At 39.8% G+C, this 12,681-nt stretch overlaps 1 protein-coding gene across 1 annotated transcript in view; it reads left to right on the forward strand.

Annotated features, from left to right (window-relative positions):
- The window catches only part of dnah2 (dynein, axonemal, heavy chain 2), a 60,443-nt gene that overhangs the window by 44,863 nt on the left and 2,899 nt on the right, over positions 1-12,681 (forward strand). The window contains 22 exon segments of the mRNA XM_065950265.1: positions 131-247; positions 380-544; positions 742-864; positions 1,173-1,321; positions 1,508-1,574; positions 1,694-1,718; positions 2,292-2,412; positions 2,523-2,591; positions 2,593-2,662; positions 2,822-2,955; positions 3,231-3,375; positions 3,696-3,928; positions 4,496-4,622; positions 4,861-5,047; positions 5,274-5,422; positions 5,570-5,753; positions 5,961-6,151; positions 6,339-6,521; positions 6,889-7,073; positions 7,480-7,714; positions 9,655-9,830; positions 10,149-10,263. Of these exon segments, the coding sequence (XP_065806337.1) occupies positions 131-247; positions 380-544; positions 742-864; positions 1,173-1,321; positions 1,508-1,574; positions 1,694-1,718; positions 2,292-2,412; positions 2,523-2,591; positions 2,593-2,662; positions 2,822-2,955; positions 3,231-3,375; positions 3,696-3,928; positions 4,496-4,622; positions 4,861-5,047; positions 5,274-5,422; positions 5,570-5,753; positions 5,961-6,151; positions 6,339-6,521; positions 6,889-7,073; positions 7,480-7,714; positions 9,655-9,830; positions 10,149-10,263 (3,150 nt within the window).

Raw genomic sequence — 12,681 nt, forward strand, 5'->3', positions numbered from 1 at the left:
TCAGGTTACCCAAATATATGTTCAGAAACACTGTAGAAGTGGATTTTTCATAATATGTCCCCTTTAAATGAATATATGAACAGGGAAAAAGGACACAAAATGTAATCGTCTGATGTGTATGTTGCTCCAGGTTTATGGGCGTATCTTCAGGGTGGTGGAGCCAAAGAGGGCCCAGCTGAACACTGCCACCACCCAGCTAGCAGAGAAACAGGCTGCACTGGCGGAGGCCCAAAACAAACTAAGAGAGGTAAGAAGCCTAGTGTATCCATCAGCCTGATCGATGTTTAGACACTGGACAATGTAACAGAATAATGATAGCATACCAAATGAATGAAATATCAATGTATTCATGTGATTTGATAACTTTGTGTTTGTGCAGGTGGCTGAAAAGCTAGAGCACCTGAAGAAGCAGCACAGTGAGAAGCTGGCCATGAAGGAGAGTTTGAGGAGGAAATCCGAGGAGATGGAGGTGAAGCTTGATCGAGCTGACAAACTGGTAACTGGACTTGCTGGAGAGAGGGTCCGCTGGGAGGAAAGAGCTGCTGTAGGTCTTACACACACACACACACAAACACAACCACACATGCACACACAATAAACAACACAATTAATTAAAAACTACTTTAAAATTGTCATCCAGTCCAATATCTTTGGGGAGCTTGTTTGGGGAAATATAAAAACATACTGACTGTACATTACAAAGCTAAAGTCCACCCACATGTGTTTGTGTGTGTGCTTCAGGGTCTTGAAGAAAACATGTGATACCTGGTAGGAGACTGCCTACTAGCAGCATCTTTCCTTTCCTACATGGGACCCTTTCTTTCCAACTATAGAGATGAGTTGCTTGCCATCTGGCTGAAGGAGGTGAGGAACACACACACACACACACACACACACACACACACACACACACACACACACACACACAACACACAAACAACTCATACACATCATAAATACATACAGTATATCCTGGTTTGCCTGTTAGTGAAATGCTCGTCATTTCTTTTAATTTTCTAACATTACTGGCAAATCATGAAAGATAATTTTCCTCTATGAAACTGTTCATTATATTTATGATTTGACATATGATTTGTATTTCTTACACAACACATGTTTCAGCCTGTTCCCCTCTGTCTCATCTCCATGACCCATTGTTTCCCTCTCCTTAGGTAAGAGACTTTGAAATCCCATGCACTCCCGGGTTCAGTTTCTCAACATTTCTGTCCAGGCCTACATCAGTAAGGGACTGGAACATTCAGGGCCTGCACTCTGATGCATTCTCTACTGAGAATGGAGTTATTGTCACTCGTGGAAACCGGTCAGTTCATCTAGAAATATTTCATTTGTTTTGGGGTTAATTAGCTTTTATTTAGTGTATATACTAAAAAACACATTTTGGGTTTTTATTATACTTTTGGACTTGGCTTTTTACTTCACAAGACTCATGTTTAATATTGCAAAGAAAGGTATTAAAATAACTCCAAACTTCTACATTTCTTTTAAGATGGCCACTGATGGTGGACCCTCAAGGCCAAGCTCTGAAATGGATCAAGAATATGGAAATAACGAGAGTAAGTATTAATCCAGATAAACTGACTCAGATTCCTGTTGAATGTTTGAATCGTTACGGTTAAACAGAAACATTTCAGGAACAATCAAGGACAATCAATCCATGTGTGAGACTACATAGGGAAAAAAAGTAATTGATTTTCCAGGCTAAAATTCAAATTCTAAATCAAATTTTAAAATGTAATTGGTGAATGATCGCTTTTCATTACTTCACATTTACCATATGTCTCTTGTGTTTTTCTGTATGGTGAGCAGCAAATACAGTGTGCTTTGAAACAACAGTAAAGTTAGTAAAAGACCATTCCCCAAACACTGCGTCTCACACATTGTTATGATTTGCAAAACATTGAAATTCCATATTTGGTTGAAAATAACACAAGACAACTTGTCAAAATGAGAAATGCAGTGCATGAAGAAAATCAAATGTATTGTAGAAATATTATCATGATGATAAGGAAATGTGGCCACCTTCTCTGGGCCTGGGCTCGTTTAAGAGGGACTGAGGCGAAATGGTGAAAAGCTGTGTTGTTTGTAAATCATGGACGCCACATCCTCTGGGCTGTGAGGAGAGGGACCATCCAGCTTGATATCAGTATATAAACTCCTCAAAAAAAGTATGGAAACGTTATTTTGGTCAATTATTTTGTGTTATTGGTGTTGTATTATACATCGTTGGAAAGCCTGATTAGTCACCTTTACAACGAGGTATAACTTGCTAGACTACCTGCGTATACTGGAGAATGCCATCCAGTTTGGGAGTCCTGTTTTGCTGCAGAATGTCCACGAGGAGTTGGAACCCTCTCCCAACCCAGTTCTTAACAAGTCCCTTACACGGGCAGGTCAGACCCTCACACATCAACCTTTCATCATCATATGTAAAAATCAGATACAAATGAGCCGTGACAGAATCTATTGTGTACCACATTGTGGTGTATATTTATGGTCATTTTTTCCAGGCTGCTATTGAAGTTTGGTGATAAGGAAGTGAAGTATAATCCAGAGTTTCGTTTCTATATCACTCTCAAACCCCCACTACATACCAGAAAGTTCTACAAAGACCACCATAGTCAACTTTGCTGTCAAGGAGCAGGTGTGTGCATGTATTTCTATGAAGTATGCCTTCTCCATGTGAACTCACTATTTTTCACTTTTGTTTGTGTACGTCATCATTTTGTGTACAGTGTTTGAGCTGCTACCTTAATTATCTGTTTGTGTTTGGAATTGATTGTGTGTTTTGTTTGTGCTGCAGGGCCTTGAAGCCCAGCTACAGGGAATTGTGGTGCGTAAGGAGCGTCCAGAACTAGAAGAGCAGAAGGACTCTTTGGTTATCAGCATTGCTTCTGGAAAGAAAAGCCTGCAGTAGCTGGAGGATGAGATTCTCAGGTTGTTAAACAGACTGACTGACTTATAATTTCAAGTAATGAAGTAGAAGCCATTATCACAGGTCATCTTTTTACTACATCAGTCCATTTCTTTATATTGTAAAGCAGATTTTGCTCTTTTTTTCAAAAAGTCCAATGAAAAAATAACATGTCTATAGTGAACCCTAAGGAGCTTGTGGTTGTGAATATTTGTCTTGGTCCATCATGCTTAGGGTGGCAGTGTTCTGATTAGAGGTTTTTGTAATGTGTTATATGTTTTCATGTCTACTTTGCCAGGCTGCTTAATGAGGCAACTGGCTCTCTACTGGACGATGTGCAGCTGGTGAACACCCTGCATACATCCAAAGTCACAGCCACTGAGGTTTCAGATCAGCTGGAGAGCAGTGAACAGACCGAAATAGAGATTGATTCTGCAAGTGAGGTCAGTGTATAGATGAATGGGTTTAAGGATTGTATCTCTTTAACTTATGACGGGTGCTATTATTATTGCATACTATGTATGTGTGTATGAAAATGATAAGGATTCAGCTGCATGCCAGTTTGTGCCTACAGTGAAATAATTATAAATATTATTGCCGCCCTCAAGCCTCAGCAATTTGTAAATTGATTCTCTAAAAACAAACTTTGCAACTGTTAGAACAGGTAAACCTCACAGGTAGCCAGTGAAGGGAAGCAGGGACAGTTGTAATGTGGTCTATCTATGTACCTGTTTGTAAAGCTTCGACTGCTTTCTCTTAACAGGCCTATCGCCCGTGTGCCCAGAGAGCCTCCATTCTCTTCTTCATCCTCAACGACATGGGCAGCATCGATCCAATGTACCAGTTCTCACTAGATGCCTACATTAACCTGTTTAACCTCAGCATTTAAAAAAGCAAGTGCAGCCAAAAGCTGGAAGAAAGGATTACCAACCTCAATGACTACCACACATATGCAGTGAGGAAGAATTCATCAAGAGATGCCTTTTCATAATATAAGTCTGCATGCAGGTTTTCTTGATTGGGTGTATTCTTGACAGAACAGTGTTCAAAGTCCAGCTATATAACTGTTCTGTGAAAAATTGTGGATAGACATTTTCTTTCTTTTCAACCTTTACAGGCAAAACACAATTTTCCTCTCAATCAGCCATTTTTTCGCTCTTCCTGAATCACTTTTTTCAAACTTTCAAATAAAAAGTAAAAATGTTAAAATGCTCTTCTCTGGTATCTAATGCATGGAACACCTTCCTGAGATTTAAAACAGCAAGGGATATTTTTGTTGTTTTTGCAAGTTTGCTTTTTTTCCTCTTCAGCGTGTGGGGTTAGAAGAGGGTGTTGTTCTTTTTTTCTCTCTGTACAAATACAAATTTGTACCTTGTACTTCACATCTGTTGAATAATATTTTACAACAGAAAAATTACATGTAAATCCCAAAACATTTAAATGAGATATGTTTTAGCATTGAAGCCTATTGCAAACAGTTGTGTGTTTGATGTTATCACTTAAATTAATGTATTATTCAGAATAAGCCGTTCATAGACTATATCAGTGTGTTATCCTTTGCAGGTACACGTGTCGAGGTCTGTTTGAGGCCCACAAGCTGCTCTTCAGCTTCAGAATGTGTGCCAAAATCCTGAAGGTGGCTGGCAAACTCAAAATGGATGAGTACAGCTTCTTCCTACGAGGAGGACTTGTAAGAAAATACAGGGGGGGGGACATTCCACTGTGTTTTTAATTACTGTGCTATATATAATTATGATATTTCCTTAAAGACAGCCCTTTATTAACATTTACAAAGTATCAATACTATCATTCTCCACCACTACATTTGCTGCTGTCAAGTTACATGCTGTACACTGATGAGTTGGTAAGTCTTATTAGTGATGCACTGATCCCTGGAGGAATAGTTAATTTAAGCATGACTTTTGTAGGTTCTTGATAAGGAGTATCAGATGAGCAATCCATGTACCAGTTGGCTGACAGACTCCTGCTGGGACAACATCACAGAGCTGGATAAGCTTCCAAATTTCAAAGGCATTATGACCTCCTTTGAACAGCATCCCCGAGACTGGAAGCATTGGTTCACCAGTGCTGAGCCAGAGAATGCCACACTGCCAGGTTTGAATGTGTTATGGAGCTTTGATTTTGCTTTAGTATTTATTGAACCTTAGCAACAGTGAGGGTAAAGTGTTGGAAGGTTGGAGTACTGTTATATGAACAGTATGGGACAGTTTGAACTGTCATCCATGCTGCTGTGCATTGACATCTTTCAGATTTACATTCAAGTACAAAGTCAGACAGCAGAAAACATATAATGCTCTCTCTCTCTTTTTTTTCATTTTAGGTGATTGGAATAACCGCTGTAATGAGCTGCAGAAGATGTTGATTGTTCGGTCGTTGCGTCAGGACCGTGTCTCTGTGTGTGTCACCTCCTTCATTGTAAACAACCTGGGCTCACGCTTTGTGGAGCTGCCTGTTCTTGATATGAAGGCAGTGAGTGTTTTACATTTAATGCATATGATTTGCTCTGTCTTGAGTTTGAATTCAGAGGTTGTTAAAAAAAGTCATTTTTTGGTTAGTTTTTGAGTGAGTGACATCATGTTTGCTAATTGGTTCTCTTTTCTTCTGTCCTCTTGCCAGGTTGTGGAAGAATCCACATGCAGGACTCCTTTGATCTTTGTGCTGTCTTCTGGTGTGGACCCCACAGGAGCCCTGTTGCAGCTTGCTGAGGCCTCTGGCAAGAGCAATCATTTCCATGCTCTGTCTCTGGGCCAGGGGCAGGCCCCCATTGCTAAGAGCATGATAGAGGAGGGTGTCAAGACTGGTACAATACCATTTGCTTATAGACTAGCAATAGACTTAGCAATAGACTTTGCTCTTCTATTTCTGATTTGTTTTGTTGCTTAGCCATATAAATGTTTTACTCCAACCACTTGTTTTTTCAAAATTTGTCATATTAGCTTTACTAACCTTAGCTTTTTGTCTTCCTTTAGTTCACAAAAGATAACCTGCGCCTTCTTTTTCTGCCCAGGTCACTGGGTGTTCCTTGCCAACTGCCACCTTTCTCTCTTGTGGATGCCTGAGTTGGACAAGCTGATGGAGCAGCTACAGGTGGAAAAGCCAAACAAAAACTTCAGACTCTGGCTGAGCTCTTCCCCACATCCTGAATTTCCCATCACCATACTGCAGGCTGGCATCAAGATGACCACTGAACCACCAAAGGTGCAATACTCACACATGAGGATTTCAGAAATTAGCCATTTACTATAAGCATACGTAAATGTTATCCATCACAATAGATCCACATTTTTTATTCTTTGTATATTGGATGTATGCACCTTCATATATTGTATGGTAAATATGGTAATTCAACCCTCCCCAGTGTTAACACTGCCCTCTTTGTCTCTAGGCCATGATGAAGCGTCTCTACCAGCTGGTGACCGAGGATCAGTTCAACCGCTGTTCAAGACCTGTCTTATACAGGAAGCTGCTCTTCTCCCTCTGTTTCTTTCACAGCATACTGCTGGAGAGGAAGAAGTTTTTACAGATGGGATGGAATATAGTCTATGGCTTCATAGATTCTGACTTTGAGGTCAGAACTTATCTGATACTAAAGGAAATAGAGAGAACTGAAAAAAGGAAAAACAGGGGGGTGGGGGGGTGGGGTATTGTTAAGTCCAGTTATGGTGTTGGTGGTGACAACCACTAGATGACGTCTTGAAAATTACTATGTTGAGGTTGTGGTTGGGTGGGGATAATTGTAATAATTCAATCATTACTTGTCATTTCAATAATCAGATCTAGCACAAATATAGACTTTAAGTGATTGACAGAGCTTTTGAAGAGTGAAATATTACAACCTAGTTTGAATGACACCTTCTCAATCTGTTTGAACTGTTTTTGTGTAATATCCACATCACAGTCTGTTTCTTATCTCATTATCTTAATATCCCCCCTAGGTGAGTTAGAATCTGTTGAGTCTGTACCTGGATGAGTATGAGGAGATTCCATGGGATGCACTGAAGTATCTCATTGCTGGGGTCAACTATGGAGGTCATGTGACAGATGATTGGGATAGACGTCTTCTTACCACTTACATCAACAGCTACTTCTGTGACTCTGCAGTGGACCAGCCCTTCTTTAAGTGAGACACGTTCAGCATACACACGCACGCACACGCACGCACAGACACACACACGCACGCATGCACTCGCACACACACACACACACACACACGCGCGTGCGCGCGCATGCAGTGGTTGGCAGTGCTGATGTCAGAGACATTTAGATATATTTTGTGGCTGAATTTCAATTGCCTACTGAAGCCAACTGTCGTAATGTGACAGCTCCACCTAGTGGACAATCAGGGAAGAAGATACTCTTTGCACCTGAGCACTATCAAGATCCCTTAGTCTTCTATTTAGTAAGCGTTATGACTTTTGCAAATGCTGCTTTGTTTCAAGCCATCTTTTTCTAAGACTCATCTATAAATTGGGGCTCACAGTACGTCTTACTGACTTTGTATTCTGTCTTCCCACTTCATGTTTCAGGTTGTCCTCCTTAACCTCCTATTACATCCCCCGCGATGGGCCCCAGATCTCCTACAAGGAATATATCAGTATGCTGCCGTCCCCAGAGCACCCTGAGGTGTTTGGCCAACACTCTAATGCAGATATAGCCAGCCAGATCGCAGAGTCCAGGACATTGTTTGACACCTTACTCTCCCTGCAACCCAAGTCACAAGTCCCACTGCTGCAGGGGAGAAGATGAGGTGAGTGGGGGGTTGTAAGGATGAAGATGACTAGTTAAATGGAAATATATGACTTTAAGTAATAAGATTATAATTATTAATAGTTAAACAGTAAGCAGGGCCATAGATAGAATCTAAAGATTATGAATGCATCATAAACACATCACAGCTTTTGAAATTGTAATTGTCTGTCCACATACATATAAATATCATAACCCTTTAAGGCATTAAACTTAAGTTGCTGTCAGTAATATATTAGAAGCAAATGCCAAATCATTTTGAAGACCAGCATTAATGACATCTGAATGTATTATATAAGAAAGGATTATTAGATTATCAAAAGTGATCCATAAAAGTAATTTAATTGCTCAAGATGTATTTATGGTATTTCATATCAACAATGATGAATGTTAAAGATCATTTCCAACAAGTATTTCATTATCAGTTTATTATGGATGTTTGCTTTTGACCTGACAATGGACACCTTGAAGGGTTAAATCCTGCTTATACCTTGGTTTTTAAAAAATATCATTCCATTATCTTTTAATGTTTTCAATAAGATTATTTTTAAGTTTTTAAATAGGCATAACTACTTACCTAGTTATCTGAGGTTTGCCAAAGTGCTTGACTGAATACTTTAAAAAGCCACTCCCATTAAGTTCTAATGCCATGGGATTTCTTTTTACTACTGTTGTAAGTATAACAGCAACAACTCAGCAAACTAGATCATCTTTGAGACAGAAAGCTAACGATATGCTTACAAGGCTCAGAGTTAAATATATTAATTATTACATTAATTTGATCTGAAGAAAATGTCATTTTAAGTTCACTTAACACGCCAACTTCCAGCTAACCAGCCATGCCATTAACCACAAATCAACAAAGAAATGACAGGTCATGCTTCCTGTCTGTTTAGAGGTGGAGGCTCTGAAAGGTTGCATTCCTAAGTAACAGGAAGTCACTTTTCTTTGTAGTTTCCCAATGTTAAACAATAATGCTCAAATGTCATACAGCTTACTTGTAACTTACAGCAGTCATGATCAATAAGAGTAAACAATACTCTCTTACATAAGAGGTCAGCCATGTCTTTATTCCAGCCAGGTTGAACATTTCTCTACAGTTTTGTTTAATTAGTAGTGTGGCTAACACGGTTTGCTGCATTTGATCTGACCTTAAGAATATGTGATTCATTGTGTTCATCAATGTAAGAGTTCACATATCAACTCTAGATCCAAGTTTTAATATACATTTCATATTAGAAATGGGTATTATGCAAATAGTGGCAATGAGTTTATTCATCCTGCAGTTTTAAAGCAACATCTACACAAAAATTGATGCTGATGGATGATGTGCATCATCCTATCAACAAACCTTTTAGTGATATTTGTGATTATGGGAGCTGTTTTGTTTTTTCAGAGAAGACAAAAGGGTTATCATCAACAGTCCTACAGTAGGAACTATTAAAGGTCCAACTTGACTTGATGCAGCTTTAATATCTGATTCTGAAACTCATTCTGAAATATCTCATTCTGGGGGTGGCAGTAGCTCAGTCTGTAGGGGGTTGGGAATTGGAAGGTTGCCGGTTCAAGTCCCAGCACGGACCAAATCCGGAAATTGGTCTGGTAGCTGGAGAGGTGCCAGTCCACTTTCTGAGAACTGCCGAGGTGCCCTTGAGCAAGATACCTAACCCCCCCACCAGCTCAGGAGCGCCCACTGTGGGCAGCCCCCTCACTCTGAAATCTCTCCATTAATGCATGTTCATAGGATCCTGTTTGTGTATGTGTGTGTATTTCGGCCTATGTTTGTGTAGCGTGTTTACTAGACAGAGTGTAAAAACGAATTTCCCCTCGCGGGATCAATAAAGTATAAATTATTATTATTATAAACTGTTGGCACTGCGTAAACGTGAGTGCAGTGCATTTATAAGTTAAACGGTCTCATCTTCTGTGGTAAAACATTTCATTGATGTTTGAAGGTATTAGAGCTGCTGTCAGATGTTCAAGGGAAGATCCCAGCATTGATTGACTTCGAAGACATCCGGTCGTTGCTCCAGGACAACCCTTCACCTCTTAATGTGGTCCTTCTGCAAGAAATCCAGAGATACAACGCACTACTGGACACCAAATATCTCTCCACTCTCTATCTCTGTGTGTGTGTATGTTACTGTATTCCTTTTTCTATAGAGCTAGTTTCAAATGTCATATGGATGTGAGTGTTATGTGCTTTGTATGCATATACCATAGATTCTGCAACACTCAAGGAAACAGCTATTCTGACCATTTCCACAGCAGTTATTTGTCTCTGAAGTTACAGTCAGGATGGTGTACTCATTTTATTTTTGTCGTTCTGTGTTTTTAGTGGTACGAATTTACAAATGTCTTGGCAGGCAAAACTAAAATAATACTCAAAGAAGAGAAGATAACCAGAGTGTGTTGTTGTTGTTGTATCTTTGTGCATTTCATGTGTTAGTTCGTCCCTGGTGGAGCTGGAGAAAGGGATCAAAGGCTTAGTGGTGATGTCATCAAGCTTGGAGGAGACCTTCAACTGCATCTATGACGCCCGTGTACCACCTCTGTGGGAGAAGGTGCAAGACATATACACACACACACACACACACACACACACACACACACACCAACAAACAGCAGCCAAAATATCACATTTCACAGGCGTCCTTCAAAGTCATATTTTGTGGTTGAACTTAATTAACACCATTACAGTATGTGCAGGTGCTTTCATTTATTCCTTACTTATCTTTTTCTTAGCTTGATGAGATTTTAGTGAGAATGGACTCGCTACATAAAGTAAGAGAGCTGAAGTCAATAGACAACTTCTGACTACCTCCTAAGTACTTTTAGATAAACTTAAGCAAATTCAAAGTTTCATCCTGACCCAACAAGAGTTTCACCTTTCTGGGTAACACTTTTCCTATCAGTGGTAGAAGCTATAATATTCCTGTACGACTTGTAAAACGTGATTATTGTGATCGACTATTGGTGGGCACAATACTTGATATGAGGTATATTCTCTTTGCAACAAATTATACTGAATTTTCCACTCAGCAGTAACTCAACAGAGAACATTCTATCAATTCTTTCTCTTAAAGCAGTCAAACTGCTGCGGGCCTCTCCCTGTAAATTCTAACCATTTTTAAAGTTGTATTTATCCATCATTCTGCATGGAGACACACACACTCTTATTGTTCTCCTGTGTCCAATTGCAGTCACACACACACACTCACAGAGTTAGTTGGCACAGCTCTGGCAGGACTCCAGTTGTAATTTTGTCAACACTTAAAGCTGGAGAAGAGAATACAAGGTTGTATGGCTAGAAAAGATTACACATGGGAGGGGGGGGGAGGCAAGGGTCATTCAGTTGTTCATTTTCTGTTTTTCAAGTGTCTAATTAAGTTTTCATAAGAGGCTTTGCATGAAAATGTACTGCAAATGCATGTGTTTGTTTTTGTGTGTCTGTGCGTTTGCCTTGTTTTTTTTTCATGGGGTGTAGCTTACCTAAGACTTTGAGGGCTGAACGAAGCCAGCATCTGGGGACTAATCCATATAGTTAAAAGCAATGTACCTTCCAGGGCTGGCTCCACTTTCCGAAAAAGGACCTTGAGCTCATTGTTACTTAGCCAACAGCTTATTACAGTACAATGTATGCACATATGGTGTGTTTGTTTTGATTTCCTCTTATACGAGTAGTGGACTGCAGCCTCCAGCTCAGCCTTTTTATTCTACTGACCACGAAGCTAGACAACTTGCCCTGTTTCTCTATGTGCATATTTTGGATTACTCACTGTCTACTTCATCTTCATGAGCATGACATTCTTTCTCTATCTTCCATCAAGTGTTCCATCTCTTCTGCTCTTTTCTACGTCTTTATGTCTCGTCTGGTCTAAGCAGCAACAAGAAGTCCTGCTTATTTATCCCTCTATCCCTTCATCTCTCCGTTCTCCGCCTCTCCTTGGCATGGCAGCCTGTCATTAGTTCTGAACTCACAGACTCATGGCATTATGTAATTGTGTTTTTGAACAGAGCTCTGGTGATTCAGTTAGCGTTTTAAAATCTGTACAGCATATGTACATGTCATTTTTATTTATTTAAGATGTGCATGTCTGTTATGCAAAAGTATTAAAGGTAACATGTCACTGATTCCATCCATGCTCATTTTCTGAGAGGTAAATATATAAAAAGGATCCCAGGAACCAGACAAATCAGAAAGCTCATGTTTCATTTTTTTGATGGTGAATTTAACCCCCTCCTGCTTCAACAGTTTCCAATCCAGCCTTATACGGGGAAGCCAAACGCAGCAATTCATCTATATAAATGATGCAAAGTCATTTTTGTAAACAAACAAAAAAGATGACGATTGCTGATATGTAACATTCTAAATCTGTTACTGCTTCAGTATTAAATTAAGTTTTAGGTACTATGGCAAGTGGTGGACACTGAATTATAACTTGTCAAATGTCTGTGTATAAGGATCAACTAACAGCCTTATAAAAGGTTGGTGCTTTGCAACCTCTCCCTTCCTCACATGTGAAACTGCTCATATTGGTTTCAGTGTCTTGTTGGTCTGGACCTGTTAAGAGGGCCCTCAGGCATCAGAAACTAAACATAGAAGTTACATCATATTATGTACAAATTGGACGGGCTTACATCCCCTTTAATGTCTTTAAGTCATCAACTTAGGCTGTGCGTTTATGCATGGTAGACTGTGTCTAGATAGAAAGGGTGAGGCAGGTAGCATAACACATCATAAGAACAGATAGAAAAGAGTTGCATGTAACAAAAACTTCAGAACAAATTAGAGATGTGAAACGTATGTCAGAACAAGACTAAGACCCTAACCCCTTACTCAATGCTAGATCTGCAAAGACAAGCATTCCTGAGGCACCACAGCCAAGTTCCTCTTTCTTTCACCTTTAGCATAGAAGACTACTGATTGGCTGTGGACCAGCTCAAAGCGGCGCAAATATTCAGACAATAGAGTTTCCAGG

The sequence above is a fragment of the Labrus bergylta genome, chromosome 22 (genome assembly GCF_963930695.1).
Source record: "Labrus bergylta chromosome 22, fLabBer1.1, whole genome shotgun sequence".
In the NCBI taxonomy this organism is placed as follows: Eukaryota; Metazoa; Chordata; class Actinopteri; order Labriformes; family Labridae; genus Labrus; species Labrus bergylta.